Source organism: Podarcis melisellensis (genome assembly GCF_964234715.1).
Source record: "Podarcis melisellensis genome assembly, chromosome: 13".
NCBI classification, from domain to species: Eukaryota; Metazoa; Chordata; class Lepidosauria; order Squamata; family Lacertidae; genus Podarcis; species Podarcis melisellensis.
Window position 1 is genome coordinate 13,946,060 of NC_138545.1, and position 15,328 is coordinate 13,961,387.

Genomic DNA, 15,328 nt, shown 5'->3' on the forward strand with positions numbered 1-15,328 from the left:
AAAACAAGTCAGGATCAAATTAAAATCTAATTAGATGGCTTTCCACAGGATTAGGGTTGGGAACAGTAAATGCTCACCAGGCCCAACTGTTTACGCTGTTCTTGTATGAGCCTGTGAGAATGATGGGAGGCCTCTTTCATGCTAGTTCTTATACAAAAAGAGAAGGGGAGTCAGGCTGAGCCCTGACCAAAGGCCTGGTGGAACAACGCCGTCTTGCAGGCCCTGCGGAAGGATGTCAAATCCAGCAGGGCCCTGATCTCTTGAGGCAATCTCCCCAATTCTTACAACCCTTCTTTCCCTTCAGAATGGACATGTGGGCAAACCTTTGAACTATTCCTCAATCAAAATTTGGTAGGTCCATCAGGGACTAAATGGCACTCCTTCCAGGAAAGGTGGATCAGCAAGGAAACTTTTACCCATCCTTCTTCTATAGCAAGGAAAGCTGGCCATACTCCCATGAGGCAAGTTGTCACTGCTCAGCCGTGGTGTCTCTCAGTCTACCCTAGACTGTGAAGCTGAAGCAGCTTCTCCACCCCCATCATCCAGCCCAGAGACTGAGGTCTAGCTCTGGGGTCCTTCTTGCGGTTCCCTCATTGTGAGAAGTGAAGCTACATGGAAACAGGTAGGGCCTTCTTGGTAGTGGTGCCCACCCTGTGGAATGCCCTCCCATCAGATGTCAAGAAGATAAACAAGCATACAACCTTCTCTAGACAAGTATACAACCTTCTGTTAAATTAAATCTGAAGGCAGCCCTATATTGAAACACTTTTAATGTGTGATATTCTGTTGTGTTTTTGTATATTCTGTTGGAAGCCACCCAGAGTGGGCTGAGTCAACCTAGTCAGGTGGGTAGAACTCAAAAAATAAAGTAACAACCGCCATGCAGGGCTGCTATGAGGATAAAACTGGATCATGTGCTTTACCCTGCTTTGAGCCTTGCTAATCGAAATCTTTTTTAATCTTTGTTAGGGGAACCAAACACAAGGCATTGCCCAAAAAGCAAAGAATGCAGGTTTTTATTGGTTAAAGTAGGGAACAGAAAGAGCAGAATATGTATAAAAATTACAAAGTCGAACTCAAAACAATGCCAAATAAATACGGATGTTATTATCTCCTGTATATATATACACACACACACAATAAAAGACAATGGGGGCTAGTGCTCAGCCAACTGGGATCTACGAAAGACAGAAGAGCCAAACAAGCTCAAATGCCCAAACTCAAGTGAAATGGAAGTTAAGGTGAGAAACGGGCCACAGGGTCGCCCTCCCTAACAGTAGAGATGGGGCAGGCCTGCTGTTGGAAAAGTGGGAAGAGTCTAGGGAAAGACATGGGAGTGAGCTGAGCAGCCCTGCTGATTTTTCAGACTGACTCATGAAGGCTAATTCTTATTACTGCAGAGGATCGAGGCTAGGCTGATGCATAGGGAAGTAGAACTAGAGGGAGCAAAACTAGGGCTTAACCCTGGAGTCCTGCAATTCCCTCTCTTGTCTCTCACTCCTTCAACCTAGTGTCTTTGAATGTATGATAAAAACAAATCCAACCTTGCCGGGCCCTAGATAGCCAAGGTAGTGTCCTCCAGATGTTGTTGGACAACAACTCATCATAGCCAAGGAGGAGAAATGCTGGGAGCTGTCGTTCAGCAACAGCTGGATGACACCGCCTTGGCTAACCCTGCCCCAGGCCTTTGATTTTCTAGATCCTCTGAGAGGTAGCAGGTTCTGCCTGAAGGCCAAGCACCACCAGGCAGGAGAGCAGACCCCCCACTTGCCGTCTCCTCCTCCTGCCCCCTCACTTCATTCACTTTGTGCCTGATACGCAATGGTGGCTGCAGCCTGGCTCTGGGATCCTTGCACTTTGCCATTCACCACTAGCAGGAGAGGCGTCTCCACCCGGATGCTAGAAAAAGTAAAACTCTGAAAAAGAGGAATGGAGAAAAGGTTACGGTGCGGAGGAAGGATTCAATCTAAGTAAGGCCTCCCTCCCTCCAAACCTTGCTGACTGTAACAGGGACTACAGGGACTATTTTCGGGCAAGATTTGCTCACACATTAGCAAATTCAGGCAGGGTAATCACAGCTGATGGAGAGAACCTTGCACAACAAAACCAATGTCTCCAAAAGACATGACATTTTGCAATAAGGAAAGTGACAGGAAAATGCACTGAGACAGTGTTAACACTTGCTTAGGTGTAATGTCTAGCTTTCCTGCAAACAAATCAAAATTTAACACATTAAATAGCTGGCACTGTCTAATCTCCTCTACAGGCAAATCAGGACAAATGCTCAAATGAGCAATTAATCTGAAAATACACACACACCCAGATTTACATAACTTCCAACTGAAACGAAGTTTTAAAAGTGCCATTTTTAAAAAGACATAGAGGCTTCCTCTCCACTTGGAATCTTTCTCCCAGAATGACTGATCTGGGAATGGGTGGGGAAAAATACATAAGAACAAGGGGGTGCCAAGACAGACAAGATGACGCCAGTAAGCCTCGAATTGTTGCCTCTGCTTTAAACTGTTTCCATCACTTGTGCATTCAAGTAATTCTGTGCTGTCTCTTCCAACTACCTCTTTGGAGGCTCTGGTTGCATCACGAGCAACATGGAAACAGGTACATAAGAGAATTTGAAAGGGCCAAAGAAAGAGCACAGGCGGGACTCACCTTGCCTTGGTGCTGGATGTGATGATGCCGAAGGTGAGGCTCAGGTATGGCCACCGAGTCCCCAATCAAAACCCCCCAGCTTTGCGCCATGTTGTACACAGTGACAGCAAAACAGGGGCCCTCGGTGGAGTCAGTCAGGCCAAAAGTGCTGTTTGAGTAAAGAGAGGAAAGAACAAAATATGTTTAAAAAGAAGTATCAGTCAGGTTGCTGGATGGGTAGACAGGCAAGTGGAAAGATCAAGAGATGAGCAAGATGGGTACTTGCCCACACAGCAGAGCCCAAGGAGCTGGTCATGGTTGATAAAGCTCAAGGACAGACTAAGCATCTTGTAGGTGTCATAGTCTCCAAGCTCAACAGAGAGTTCCCTGTTATCCCATCAAAGGTAGTTTCTCCTTATTAGAACTGCCTTCCTCTACAGCAAGAATGGACAACCTCTAGCCCGTGAGCCAATCTCAGCTTGTGTGGCTGTTTTCCCCAAAACATGGCTACCACTCATAAGCCAACATCAGTTGTGATGTCAGCTGAGTTGACAGGTGGGTGAGTGAATTTGGCCAGCAAGGCCAATCCTGATAAGGATCTGGTTCATAGAGCCAAAAAGTTTTCCACCCCTGCTCTAAAGAACCAAGAACACATCAAGCCGAACATATTTCAGAATCAAGATTAAGGTATTTACTTCCGTTTAAGCAAGCGTCTGGTGGCCTCCATAATGATGTGCGTTTGTGGGATAAGCTTCTACAGCTTTTTGCTACTTTTAAATAATTATTGAAACCTATCCCAAACCTATCTTCCTAGGGAAGAATATAAGCCCTAACAAACTATGAAGAGAGCGGGATAAAGCTAAGCAGGAAGAAAAAGGTGGATATAGTCCGGGGGGGGGGGGGGGGACATAGGAAAAGATTCCAAGGCAGGATGTGGCAGAAACTCACAAGGGCACCTTTTCCTCTGTGGTCAGACTGAACAGCACCTTCCCCAGCACCACAACACCAGAGTTGACGCCAGACCTCAAGGTGCCCAGGGGGCGCTGTTCCAGTTGCACCTTCTGACCCGAGGGCCCTTGGTAGCGCCCATCCCCACACGGTCCCAGCTGGGAGGTACGCAGGCTTCCCAGCATGCTCTGCAGCTTCTTGCCTTTCACTTTCCCCTGCAAGGGAGAAAAGCAGCATGGTGAGTCACCTTTGCATTGTTGGACGATGCTACGTTTGCATGGGTCAGGCAGTGAAAGGGCACCAAGTCTTGTTGCCGTTAATAATACCTTGTTTTCAAGGAGGCTGGTTAGCCGCTCCAGGAAATCTACAAGCTGCTGCTCCCGTCGGCGTGGTTCAGGACAAGCTGGATCAAGGGCTGCTGCCTGTGCAAAGCCCTCCAGAGCTTCCATGTAGTTTTCTTCATACTTGTATAGCTGCCCCCAAAAACAACAGAGCAGAAGGTGATAAGCTAGGGTCACGTGGAACATACACTACTATGGAAATAGGAAACTGCAGGCACAGATCAATTAAGTCAGAACAGGGGCAGAGATTGAAAATTGGCCCCTTGATGACTGCTTAGATGGTAGCCTTAAGATGTATTTCACTTGGAATTGCCAGCCCCCCGTCCTCTAACCCATCCCACACTTTCCAGAGTTCTCCGCGATAGGTCAAGCACAAGCCAGCCAAACCTATCTTGCCCCATGACCCTCACCGTGGCTCGATTAAGATGTAGATCTGGATTACAAGATGCCGTGGGGTCCACCTTCTCCTACAGAAAGAAGACCAAGAGAAATGCATGAGCATCCACCATCACTTCCTCTGTGAGGAAACACTCCTCCTGCTCCCCAAGCACTTTCCACCACAGTCATTTTTGCATTTACCAGCTGCAGCCCAAAATCCCCATCCACCCACCATCTATAGCACACCTTTAGCTACCTCATTTTCTTTCCCAGCTCACAAAATCCACAGAACAGTTACAGAAGTAACCAATCCTGATATGTGTTGTTCTAGGCATTTATATGCTCACAGGATCACTCTGGAAAGTTATTGCATGAGTACCAAACTTTTTTTCTAGGCCCTCTAACTATCCCTATTGGGCAACTTTAGCCTTCATTTTGATCTCTTGCACTTTTCCACTATGTTGGTGGGTCTGGCTGGGGACAGCAGCTGAGCTGAGCAAGAACCACTTTACAGATATGCCACAAAGTCACGATTTAGAAAACCAGCCATTCTTCTACACAAACTACTGTCTGCCTCTATCCTATTCAAAGCAGAGGAGCACAAAATTATGCACCATGATCTGAATGTGCACAGAGGTTTTTCTCTCTCACACACACAGTACTAGAACCCAGGGTCACCCAGTGATGAGGAATATTAGCAGATTCAGGACAGACAAAAGAACTTCACAGACTGCAAGGTTAAACTTTGATACTCACTATTATAATATTTAGCTTTAAAACAGGATTAGAATTCACTGAGAATACAGATCTCAGGGGGTACTAGTCATGATGGTTATATATTAAGATTCAGAGGCTGATGTCAGAATATCAGATGCTAGGGATCACGACCACAATTGCACTCATGCCCTGCTTGTGAGCTTTCCGTGGGCATAACTGGCCACAATGAGAACAAAATGCTGAACTCAACAGGCCTTTGGTATGACCCAGCCTTTGGGCTCTTATTTCCAAATAACGTCTTTTGTCAGATGCTAAAAAATAACAGGAGGTGAATATCCTCATCATCCTGGGTATGAGAACTTCCCAAGAGCATGGCAAACTTATGCTAGTGAAGATTGCAACATCTTTATTTTATTTTGCGAAATGCATTAATTTGCTTTACATTAGAAATATCAAAGCAATTTATGAAACAGGAGGGACCTTTAAAAACAACACGTGTATCTCATTTTTGCCTTACAGCAAGTTGGTTAGGTAGAATAGATTGAGGTTAGGTGTGTATATGCAGCAAAAGGAAGTGGCAGAATCCCGAAATGCCACCTCAACCGGCAGACAGGAGGTGCCCTTTCAGTATCCTTGCCTGTGTAGACAGACAGTATGCTGTAGTGGTTAGAGTGTTGCCCTAGGACGGAGGAGACCAAGGTTCATATCCCCACTCAGCCATTAAGTTCTCTGGGTGACTTTGGGCCGGAAACTATCTAACCTACTTCGCATGACTATTGTCAGGATAAAATGGGAAGTTGGGTGGGTGTGGGAAAGAGAACCGTGTATACTGCCTTGAGCTTCTGGGAAGAAAAGTGGGTATCAATCTAATAAATAAATTAAAACAGTTACATAACAAGCATTCCATGAAAAGATTATAGCCAAGATTATAGCTCCAGCTGTGCAAGTTTCTCACTTGGAGAGAGGGTTTGCTATTTATTTTATTTGTGTGGTTTTACTTAGAAGAACATTAGAAAATGCATCTCCCTGCATACAGTCAGAAGTGACTTAGCCTGTTCCACCCCTTCAGAGTGCAACTTGCTCAGGTAACCCTGTAAGCTTTGCAGGCAAGGAAGGATTTGAAACTGGGTCTCCCTGCTTCCATTACCAGCCCTCTAATCTGCCACCTAGAACTAGCCATTTCCACCTCAGCTCCTGGCAATGTAGAATCTCCAGAAGAGGCTTAGCCTGGGCCCCCAACCCCCTCCTCCCCACCATACCACAGGCTTCCTCTAGAGTCCCCTCCAGCACCTACTGCTTGGGCATAGGCACTCAGCGCCTGCTGGGAGATCTTGGGGTTCTGCCCTGAATTGAAGAACAAGGAGAGGTAGGCATTGCCCAGAACATCTGTGGAATACAGAGAGCATAATTAGCAAGTTGCACAGCCGGTTCCCTTCCTTGTTCTATCCCATCCCACCTCAGGACCTGAAAAGGGGCGCATCCCACCTCAGGACCTGAAAAGGGGCGCATGACAGACTCACACCAGGAGCGGCCATCGCGCACATCCATCTGCACCGCCAGCTTGGCCTGCCGCACGCTGTCCATCACATTGTGTGCATGCTCATCAGCAGAGTTTGTGCGCAGCTGCCTCAGCACCATAGAGAGATTCTGCAGGGAGGCCTTGTTCTTGCACTGAAGAGAAAAGGGGCAGGAGAAAGACAAGGCTTCTGCAATTAGCGAGAATTCAAATCCTTCCTAGTGAAATGCAAAATATGACTCTCACTTCCCCAAAGTATTCCTTGAGGTATGTCCTTTGGCTGAAAAGTCCTGGCTTGAAGTGCCAAGCAGTTAGAATCATAGAGTTGGAAGAGACCACAAGGGCCATCGAGTCCAACCCCCTGCCAAGCAGGAAACACCATCAGAGCACTCCTGACATATGGTTGTCAAGCCTCTGCTTAAAGACCTCCAAAGAAGGAGACTCCACCACACTCCTTGGCAGCAAATTCCACTGTCGAACAGCTTACTGTCAGGAAGTTCTTCCTAATGTTTAGGTGGAATCTTCTTTCTTGTAGTTTGGATCCATTGCTCCGTGTCCGCTTCTCTGGAGCAGCAGAAAACAACCTTTCTCCCTCCTCTATGTGACATCCTTTTATATATTTGAACATGGCTATCATATCACCCCTTAACCTCCTCTTCTCCAGGCTAAACATGCCCAGCTGATTCTAGTTCTCCAAACTAGAATCACCGCCTGCCCAAGGGAGGACTGAGGGGGGACTTACATGGCTAAGCGCTCCAGAGAAGCAGGTGTGGGCAGCAGAGACATCACCCTTTTTCCAGTAAACTTCCCCTAACTGATTCCAGGCTTCTACCAGTTCTGGGTCCAGCTTGACAGCTTTGGAGAGCAGCTCTTCAGCCTGGGCATTATAATCTGGGGACACATTCAAGGCTTTCCCCTTCAGCATCAGTGTGTGAGCTCGACCCTTAGACAGGCCTAGCAGAGGATGGGAGAAAGAGAGATGCCGTAAGTGAACTGCAAGTCCATAAAATCCACACTGTGCTAGAAATTCAATCACCAAGCTCATCCAAAAGAAATAATAATAATAATTTTATTATTTGTACCCCGCCCATCTGGCTGGGTTTCCCCAGCCACTCTGGACGGCTCACAATAGAATATTAAAAACACGGTAAGACATCAAACATTAAAAACTTCCCTAAACAGGATCATACATACAGGAGCACAAATAATCAGGAATGCACAATAAAAAGGACACCTGCAGAGCCTCACAGCATATGAGGAAGGAGGAGGAGGAATGGTATACAAGTTGGAGAAAGGAGAATGCTGGTTCTGTTGAGATTTACCTTCTAATGCTTCCATTTTCTGAAGAGTCTTCTCCATCTCTTCCTGTACATCCTGCTGCTTTTTCCCAGCATCTTCCACCTTGTGGCTCTCAAAATAATGGTCTCGGAAATGATATAGCTGGTCAACCAGTTCCTATCAGGAAATCGCCAAACAGGGAACGTTACCATCAAACCAGAGCAGCAACATCTTGCCGATACACAGAATGCACCGAAAACAGAAGCTAAACACACACTTGTCTATCACTACCTTGACATTTGATGGTGGTTAACGGATGCCAAAGGAAGCATGTATGGGAAATTTGTGCAAAATGAGGTGTCTTTAGTTTTCTATTCAATATCGTTCTTTTCCAGGTTCCAGCAGTCTAGAGTTGCTCAGGCACGAGCCAAAAAAAACCCCAACTTTTAAAGACAAGGCTGAGCACTCCACACCCTTGATTTCAATAACTAAGCTCTGAAAGTGATAAGAAAAGGGGTTGAAATAAATGACCCTCAGGGAATTGGACTAGATGCCCCCCCCCGCGCGCCAACGTGCTACGAGTCCTGGTCCTCAGTGGCTTGAGGGGCGAGCAAAACCAAAGTACAAAGAAGAACGGAGAGAATCCTATGCAGTCAAAAGAAGGGCAGGTTGCACCCCCTTCTCTGCATGGTTTCCACATCCACATTCCTCCACTCCCCCTCTCTCTATATCTCCTCCCTCATCGCTTGAAGTATTGTAATGGGGGGTGGGATTCCTGCTGGAGAAGCATATTCGGCAGCATATTCCCAGTAAAATGAGATCCGGGTGGATCCTGACACAGTTAAAACACCTGCACGGAGCAGGATGGAACTCCTGGCTGCTGCTTCCATGTTTTGCCAACTCGGGGGGGGGGGCGAGGAAACTGTTCGGATAATATATTGACTTTAGCAGAGGTCAGAGGAAGAAGAAAAACGGTAGGCTTATGACACGGCGAGATGTTTTTGCTCGCCCTACCTGCAAACCTTGCCGAGCTTGGGGGTTTTCTTCTTCTTCCTCAGCCATGATCGCTCGAGACTCTCCTCCGTTTCCTGTTATTCTCTTTGCTTGCAACCACGGAGGCTCCTGCAGAGACATCTAAAGGACTGGAGGCCAAACTGCAATCCAGGTACAAAGAGAGGAATCGACCATTCTTCCTGGAAGCAGTAGGAATCATCCTGGCCGTGTTTAAATAAATATTTTGCATTACACCTGCGTGACAGAGATGTACCTTCTTTTCTTATGCTGTTTCATAGCGATGGTGTTTTGAAAGATAACAGCCGTTCCTTATATTCGTTAAAATAAAATAAAAACAGCTTGTTCCCTGCCCAATGGAAAATATTCTGTACGTGCTCTGAGACACTGTTTCTGAAAGACGAAGCTGCAGCTATTCAAAAAGAAGCTTGTCATATTTTTCCTTGTGTATTTTCAGCTGTATCTTAGGTGAATTGCTTACAGGTTTCTGCGATACAAATGCCATGAAATTACATACTGTATTTACATTTCATATTAAAATGTTTTCGCTAGCAAGACAGAATCCAATCCTTTGCATAGGTAGGCATGCTTCAACCCATTAACTTCAATGGTTTTGTGCAAAAATCATGAAACAGGTTGTGTCTGGGTGCTCAGTGAAATTTTATTTTTATTTTGTATTCCTCCTCTGCTTTCTTTCCCAAGAAATGGATGTTTGTAATGATGGTAATACAGACTAGTTACCCTTTATGCATCTTAATCACTCCATTCTATATAGGGTGAGGGTGACATCAGAAGTGTGAATACAAAATCAAATGGTGATTAATGCAGGTAAAATGCATAGAATCAAAGGGGCTGGAAGGATCCAATTATCTGATTTGCAGAGCAATACAAACTCATCTGAAGTCTAGTAAATGCCTAAAATTTTAAAACAGGCTTCCTTAACCTCGGCCCTCCAGATGTTTTTGACCTACAACTCCCTTGATCCCTAGCTAGGCAGGACCAGTAGTCAGAGATGATGGAAATTGTAGTTTCAAAACATCTGGAGGGCCGAGGTTGAGGAAGCATGTTTTAAAATGACTAACTTTAAAAAGCTATTAGAACTTAGGTTGTATCCAATGCTAGTCCTACTCAGAGTAGATCCATTTGAATTAATGAACCTGTTAGTCATGTCTATTCTACTCTAAGTAGGACTAGCATTGGCTACAACCCTAACAGCAAAAACTGCTCATAGTGGTATGTACCAACAAAAAGTGTGTGCACACTAATCAGAGGCAAACACACCAGGCATATTAGTTTTTTCCTCCTCACCCCACAAAAAAACTCAACCCCACCTGTTTCAATAAGCAGTGAACAAATTAAACACAGGCTTGCAAACATGTTTATGCACGTAATTGGAGAAAAAAGTACCATTACATTACAACACAAATGTGGCAGTTCAAAGCAATAATTGGGAGGAAAGATCACATAACACATTAGTTGCAACAATATAGTAATTAAACAATTAGGCTGTAATCCTGTACATCTGTACCCAGACACCCCAGAGTTCAATAGACCTTATTACCAGGTAAGTATATGTAAGATTGCAGCCTTGGTGCCAGAAAAAAATGACATGGTGAAGCAAGCTTTCACATTTCACTTTAAGGAATCATAATTTGTGTGAGAGCCAGAGTCATAATCGTATGTTGCAGGGCAGGAATTAATCTTGCTGAGTAATGGAACAATGACAGCATATATGCAACAATATCTAGAGGTGCGGGTGGCTATAGTAACCATTAGCAACAACTGGAACACTCTGCTGAGAGAAAGAAAGAAGCTTAGAAAGGAATTGGTTTTAACTGGAGCATTTACTCCTTTAGTCCTCACTGCAGGCTCTCTTCCTTTAAAATTTGCTACTTCTGAGATTTCAGGAAATTTAACGCACATTAGACTTCACTGAGATCTGGCCTGTGGGTTCTTTTAAAAGCCTCAAGTCTGCAACGAGCATTTCAGTCCAACAAGCATTTCATGCCTAACCTGGATATTCAAAAAGGCCTAAACTTGTCAACATAAGTTACAATTTATATTCTCTTAATTTTATATGCCTTGTTGCCTCCTGCTTGCTGTTCCAAACCATTGCCAGGAGAGGTAAAGAAGCTGTTGCCAGACTGGCCCAGTGGTGGAGAGGCAGCAAAGAAGGGTTTGAAATGGAAGTCCCCATCACCACGCCAGCCCTGGATAGGTGTTGCATTCTCAGAGAACCTGGCAGCATTACCTAGAACATGTGAGCAAGAGATATTGTATTAGGGGGATTTAATCTATAAGTAAGCCAATATTAGCCACAGTAGTATGTTAACACAGAGAATACTCAATATATGCCTACAGTTTTACTAGAGTAGAGTAGAGTAGACTGATGGATTGATTGTTAAGCCTCTCTGGGAATTGTAGCTCTGTGAGGGAAATTTAGGAATCTCCTTTTGACTCCTTACAAACTACCATTCCCAGAAATTGAGGCAGGAGGCTATGGCAGTTTAAAGTGGCTTTAAATGTATAGTGTAGATAAGGAAATGATTAGGGCATATTCAGTGAGGTATGGCACTCAAGAGAATTAACCACAAAAAATGGACAACTTCCATTTGCTTTGCTAGGAGAGACAGAAGAAATGAGTTGGTAACATCGTCACCATTGTCATCATAATTTATTATTTATATGCTGCCCATCCGACTGGGTTGCCCCAGCCACTCTAAGCGGCTCCATGTGTTTGGGGGCAAAGCTATACTTTTCTAATATACATAGGATTTCCCCATCATGCCTATGTTTCTCTCATATTGCTCTTTGTGGAAAAAAATGTTAATTGCACTGAGTATGCTAGTACAAGTTTAACTACCCAACTGAAAGGCCCCTGTCCTTACCCAAAGAGAAACCAAATACAGGCTGGGGCATCATAGGAGGCTCTTGGCCTGCCTCCTGGTTGGCCACAGCAATGTTGCGCAACCGTAGACTGTCATAGAGGCCCTGCAGTTTCTGGTACTGCCGATTGCGCTCCATGAGTTTCTCTGAGAGCTCAGTGAATTTCTTTTTGTATTCTTCCAGTACTTTCTTTAGGGAGGAGACCTCACTCTTCATGGAAGTCAGCTCCACATCTTTGCTCTGGAGTTGCTGGGTGTAGACTTTCTCCATCTGCTTCAGGTGACCCTCTGCCTTGCTGTAGGTATATTCTTGGTATAAGCGCTCCTGATGAACCTGAAAGGATAGAAGATAGAGTAAGCAGGAGCATAAGAGCCACTGTGATGTCAGGGCTGAGCAATATGTGCTTGGTGTATTCCCCCTTCCCTTGGTTCTTTTATTCTTCCTCATTATTTTTCTTCCTTTCTCTTTCAGCTGAAATCTCTAGCAGAAGTTGAGCAGATTGGAGGCTGGAGTAGTAGTACAGTCAAATCTCAGTTGTCAAACGTAATCCATTTTGGAAGACAGTTCAACTTCTGAAATGTTAGACAACTGAAAACTGAAGCGGAAGCCTCAATAAAATAAGAAAACTCAAAATGGAAGTCACGTAACACGTTCGGCTTCCAAAAACTGGAGCAGTTACTTCTGAGTTTTAGGCGTTTGGGAGCCAAAACATTCCAAAACGGAGGCATTCGGGGACCAAGGTTTGACTGTAGCAGTAGTAAATTTAATGTCTAAACCTCCCTTCATCTAAGGATCACAGGGTGGTTTACACAACACAAACATGCATAACATAGTAACAAAACAAAGCAAAACAACAAAGAAAAGAAAAGAAAAGAAATAACCCCCAACACACAGAGTTTAAAAGGCCATAAATTGTTTTATTAGCCAAAGGTAGTTTCTTAACTATTTTATGTCTGGTTTTTCTGTTACAAATCCACCCCAATCTGCATCTCCTCTTGATAGTGAAAAGATAGAATACAGCTAAATTTTCAAAACCTTAAAATTCCATTGGTGGAAACCTGTTCAAGGAGTGTTTACCTGGTATGTCCAGAAAGCCAGAGCCCTGGAACTGATGTCCAGAATAATCTCTGGTCGCAGTCCAGATAGGACCATGGCTTTGTATTCCTCAGAAGGACTGAGTTCTGTTCGAACAATATCCAGTTTACCAGAAAGAGCACTGGTGCAAGCAGGGCAGACTGCAGGCGAGCGGCTAAATTCCCCACTGCCATGTTGGTCACAGAAAATATGTGAGCAGGCTGTGACCCATGCGTAGCCTGAAAGTTTGACTCGGCATTTGCGGTAATTGCAAAGAAGCATATCCTCACAGACTGACATGTTTGATGGAGCCAGTGCAAAAGTTTTACAAGTACTTTTTATGCGATGGAAAGGTAGCGCTCACCATACCACACCTATAAAATGAAATAAGTATTAATGCTAGGATTTTCAAATTGCTTATAGGCTATGGCTGCCTGGCGGAGAACTGGACTTAAGATCATTATATGTTCATTTAGCAGATCTGCAATTCAGATTACCTGAAAGATTGCCTCCTCCTATTACAATATATGTCTACCTGAACCTTAAGATAGTCTTCTCAGGCCCTGCTCCTGGATCCCCTAATTGAAGTGAGATGGATGGATTCCAAGGACAAGATCTATTCAGTGGTGACACCTCAGCTACAGAATAGCCTCCTCAAAAGATGTCTGGTGCCTTTTTCAGCACCACATTAAGACATTTTTTATTGACTCAGGCTTTACTATTGCATTTTGAATCCATGCAGTAGCTCACCCCCAGCCACCTGAATTCAGTGGCATATTGCCCACAGCTATCATGGCCTTTGACAGTCAATAAATTTGTCCAGTGTCTAAGCTCATCTAAACAAGTGACCATTGCCACATCTAAATCAATCAATAAAAATCATGTGATAGCAAATTCCATAAATTATGTGCTGGGTACTGAAGCATGTCTTCCAGACTTGGTTGTAGGAGATCATTTTTATAGTACTAGTTCTGTCATGGACTTTAGGGAGGATGCTACGCAAGACATTTCTCTGCCTCAGTAAGATCCCCATCTGTAACATGGCATTTATTTTGTCCTGTTTCACAGGATTGTTACAATAATGAAAGCAGTAAGACTGTAAAGTATGTTGCAACTTTGACATACTGTACGAAAAAACAATCCGTAGTACTTTCTTTACTGTCAGTGAGTTCAAAAGGGGGGATATATTGTCAATGGGGGGGGTCACAAAAGGAGTTGTATCTGTTATTCAGACTTGGAATAATCTCAGTGAAACTAATGGACCAAAGGTTGTATCTGTCGAGTTCCACTCATGCAATAAGACTTCCCCTTCCTCTCATGCACCCCCAAAATCTCCAGAGATCCTCCGAAACGGGCTTTGAGGGTGCACAGGGGGCTGCTGGGGAGAGGGAAGTTTTGTTGCACAAGTAGAACAACAATGTTGAATACAACCAGTGCTTTCTTTTCATTGGGTTACTCAAAGGTACGCAGTACCGGCACTTCCTTTTAGCCTCTTTGGTTAAAAAGTGTGACACTTAATGTAACAACTTCCTGGTGAGTACAGTCACCAATTTTCTAGGGGGGAAAGCACTGGGTACAACCCATACTAAGTTCCATTAATTTCAGTGGGCCTACTCTGAGTAGATGCAGCCCAAGGAGTGCAAAACAGCCAAGAGACCAATCATCCAGTTCACCTTTTAAAGCATATTCAAAACACACTGTCTCTTCTGCTGTTCTTCTCCTTGAAGAATTCTAGGCACTGCGCTTTTCCCTACAGTTGCACTTTCCAACAAATAACAGTGCCCAGAATTCTTTGAAGGAAAGGATGCTCTTCACCCTCCACACCCCATGCCCATCCACAGAGGATTTTTTAAATAATATTTATATACTTTAAAAACACACACACACATGAAGCCCACTTTTTATTCGCAACACATCAGTTCAATACTAAAACACTACCCATTGTTCTTTTTTCTTATAGTGGGAGGCAAGTCCCAGAAATTTAACAGACTTTAAATTTCCCTTCAAGGAGCATAAAATCCTGCTGGATCAGACCAAGCAGCCCCGTCTAGTCCAGCATCCTTTTTCTCACAGCAGCCGACCAGAAAATGCCTTTGGGAAGCCCATCGACTAGATAAGATTAACCAGATGTACTTCAGCCTCCCACACAGCTGTCACGGTGTGAACAAAAAGTGGCACTCTTGAGTAAACAATAAAAGTTCAGCGAGTAGCTATTTTTGGCGGGGGGGGGCGGGGTGCAAAAAACAAACAAAACCCTGTTGTTTTAAAAGAAAGCCAGGAAGTTGATGCTTTTGTGACGTAATATATTGAACTCTTTCGAACGAGGTATTTTACTGACATGAGTGCGCAGGCTTGTGAGGCAGTTATTTACAAATGGGAGTTAGAAAGATGGGCGATGGGGGAGGGGGAATAGGCAGCGAAGAAAAGGCGGGAAAATATGTAGAACGCCGAGGTTGGAAAAGAAGAAAGACGCTCACGCGCCGCCTCTTGATTGGTTCCCCCACCCCCCGCGTCTCCAACGGCCGGAGCTCGC

The 15,328-nt window shown here is 44.5% G+C and overlaps 2 protein-coding genes across 7 annotated transcripts; both read right to left on the bottom strand.

Annotated features, from left to right (window-relative positions):
* Positions 1-997: 997 nt before the first annotated feature.
* Positions 998-10,092, bottom strand: TTC5 (tetratricopeptide repeat domain 5). Its single transcript, XM_081884681.1, has 10 exons — positions 8,839-10,092; positions 7,869-8,001; positions 7,289-7,500; positions 6,551-6,701; positions 6,325-6,416; positions 4,346-4,402; positions 3,921-4,067; positions 3,595-3,809; positions 2,668-2,815; positions 998-1,916 (listed from the first exon to the last, which is right to left on the bottom strand). Exons 1-10 carry the CDS (start codon positions 8,956-8,958, stop codon positions 1,797-1,799), a joined length of 1,395 nt encoding a protein of 464 aa, XP_081740807.1. The 5' UTR covers positions 8,959-10,092; the 3' UTR covers positions 998-1,796.
* Positions 10,093-10,197: 105 nt separating this feature from the next.
* On the bottom strand, positions 10,198-15,255 carry CCNB1IP1 (cyclin B1 interacting protein 1). 6 transcript variants are annotated; one of them, XM_081884704.1, is made up of 4 exons: positions 15,134-15,255; positions 12,799-13,169; positions 11,724-12,054; positions 10,198-11,086 (listed from the first exon to the last, which is right to left on the bottom strand). In XM_081884704.1, exons 2-4 carry the CDS (start codon positions 13,093-13,095, stop codon positions 10,893-10,895), a joined length of 822 nt encoding a protein of 273 aa, XP_081740830.1. In that variant the 5' UTR covers positions 13,096-13,169; positions 15,134-15,255; the 3' UTR covers positions 10,198-10,892. The 6 variants fall into 6 exon arrangements, with proteins under 6 accessions (XP_081740830.1, XP_081740833.1, XP_081740831.1 ...); XM_081884707.1 differs by lacking the exon at positions 15,134-15,255 and adding an exon at positions 14,830-15,127; XM_081884705.1 differs by lacking the exon at positions 15,134-15,255 and adding an exon at positions 14,786-15,127.
* Positions 15,256-15,328: the final 73 nt, after the last annotated feature.

Bases quoted from the DNA above. Each gene is read 5' to 3' on its own strand.
- TTC5 (XM_081884681.1), bottom strand. From the start codon at position 8,958: ATGTCTCTGCAGGAGCCTCCGTGGTTGCAAGCAAAGAGAATAACAGGA. The intron at 7,501-7,868 runs GTAAATCTCAAC...ATCCTCTGCTAG, and splicing joins GAAAATGGAAGCATTAGAAG to GCCTGTCTAAGGGTCGAGCT. The intron at 6,417-6,550 runs GTGAGTCTGTCA...TGTATTCCACAG, and splicing joins GCGCGATGGCCGCTCCTGGT to ATGTTCTGGGCAATGCCTAC.
- CCNB1IP1 (XM_081884704.1), bottom strand. From the start codon at position 13,095: ATGTCAGTCTGTGAGGATATGCTTCTTTGCAATTACCGCAAATGCCGA. The intron at 12,055-12,798 runs GTAAACACTCCT...CTATCCTTTCAG, and splicing joins TGGCTTTCTGGACATACCAG to GTTCATCAGGAGCGCTTATA. The intron at 11,087-11,723 runs GTAAGGACAGGG...CACATGTTCTAG, and splicing joins TGTATTTGGTTTCTCTTTGG to GTAATGCTGCCAGGTTCTCT.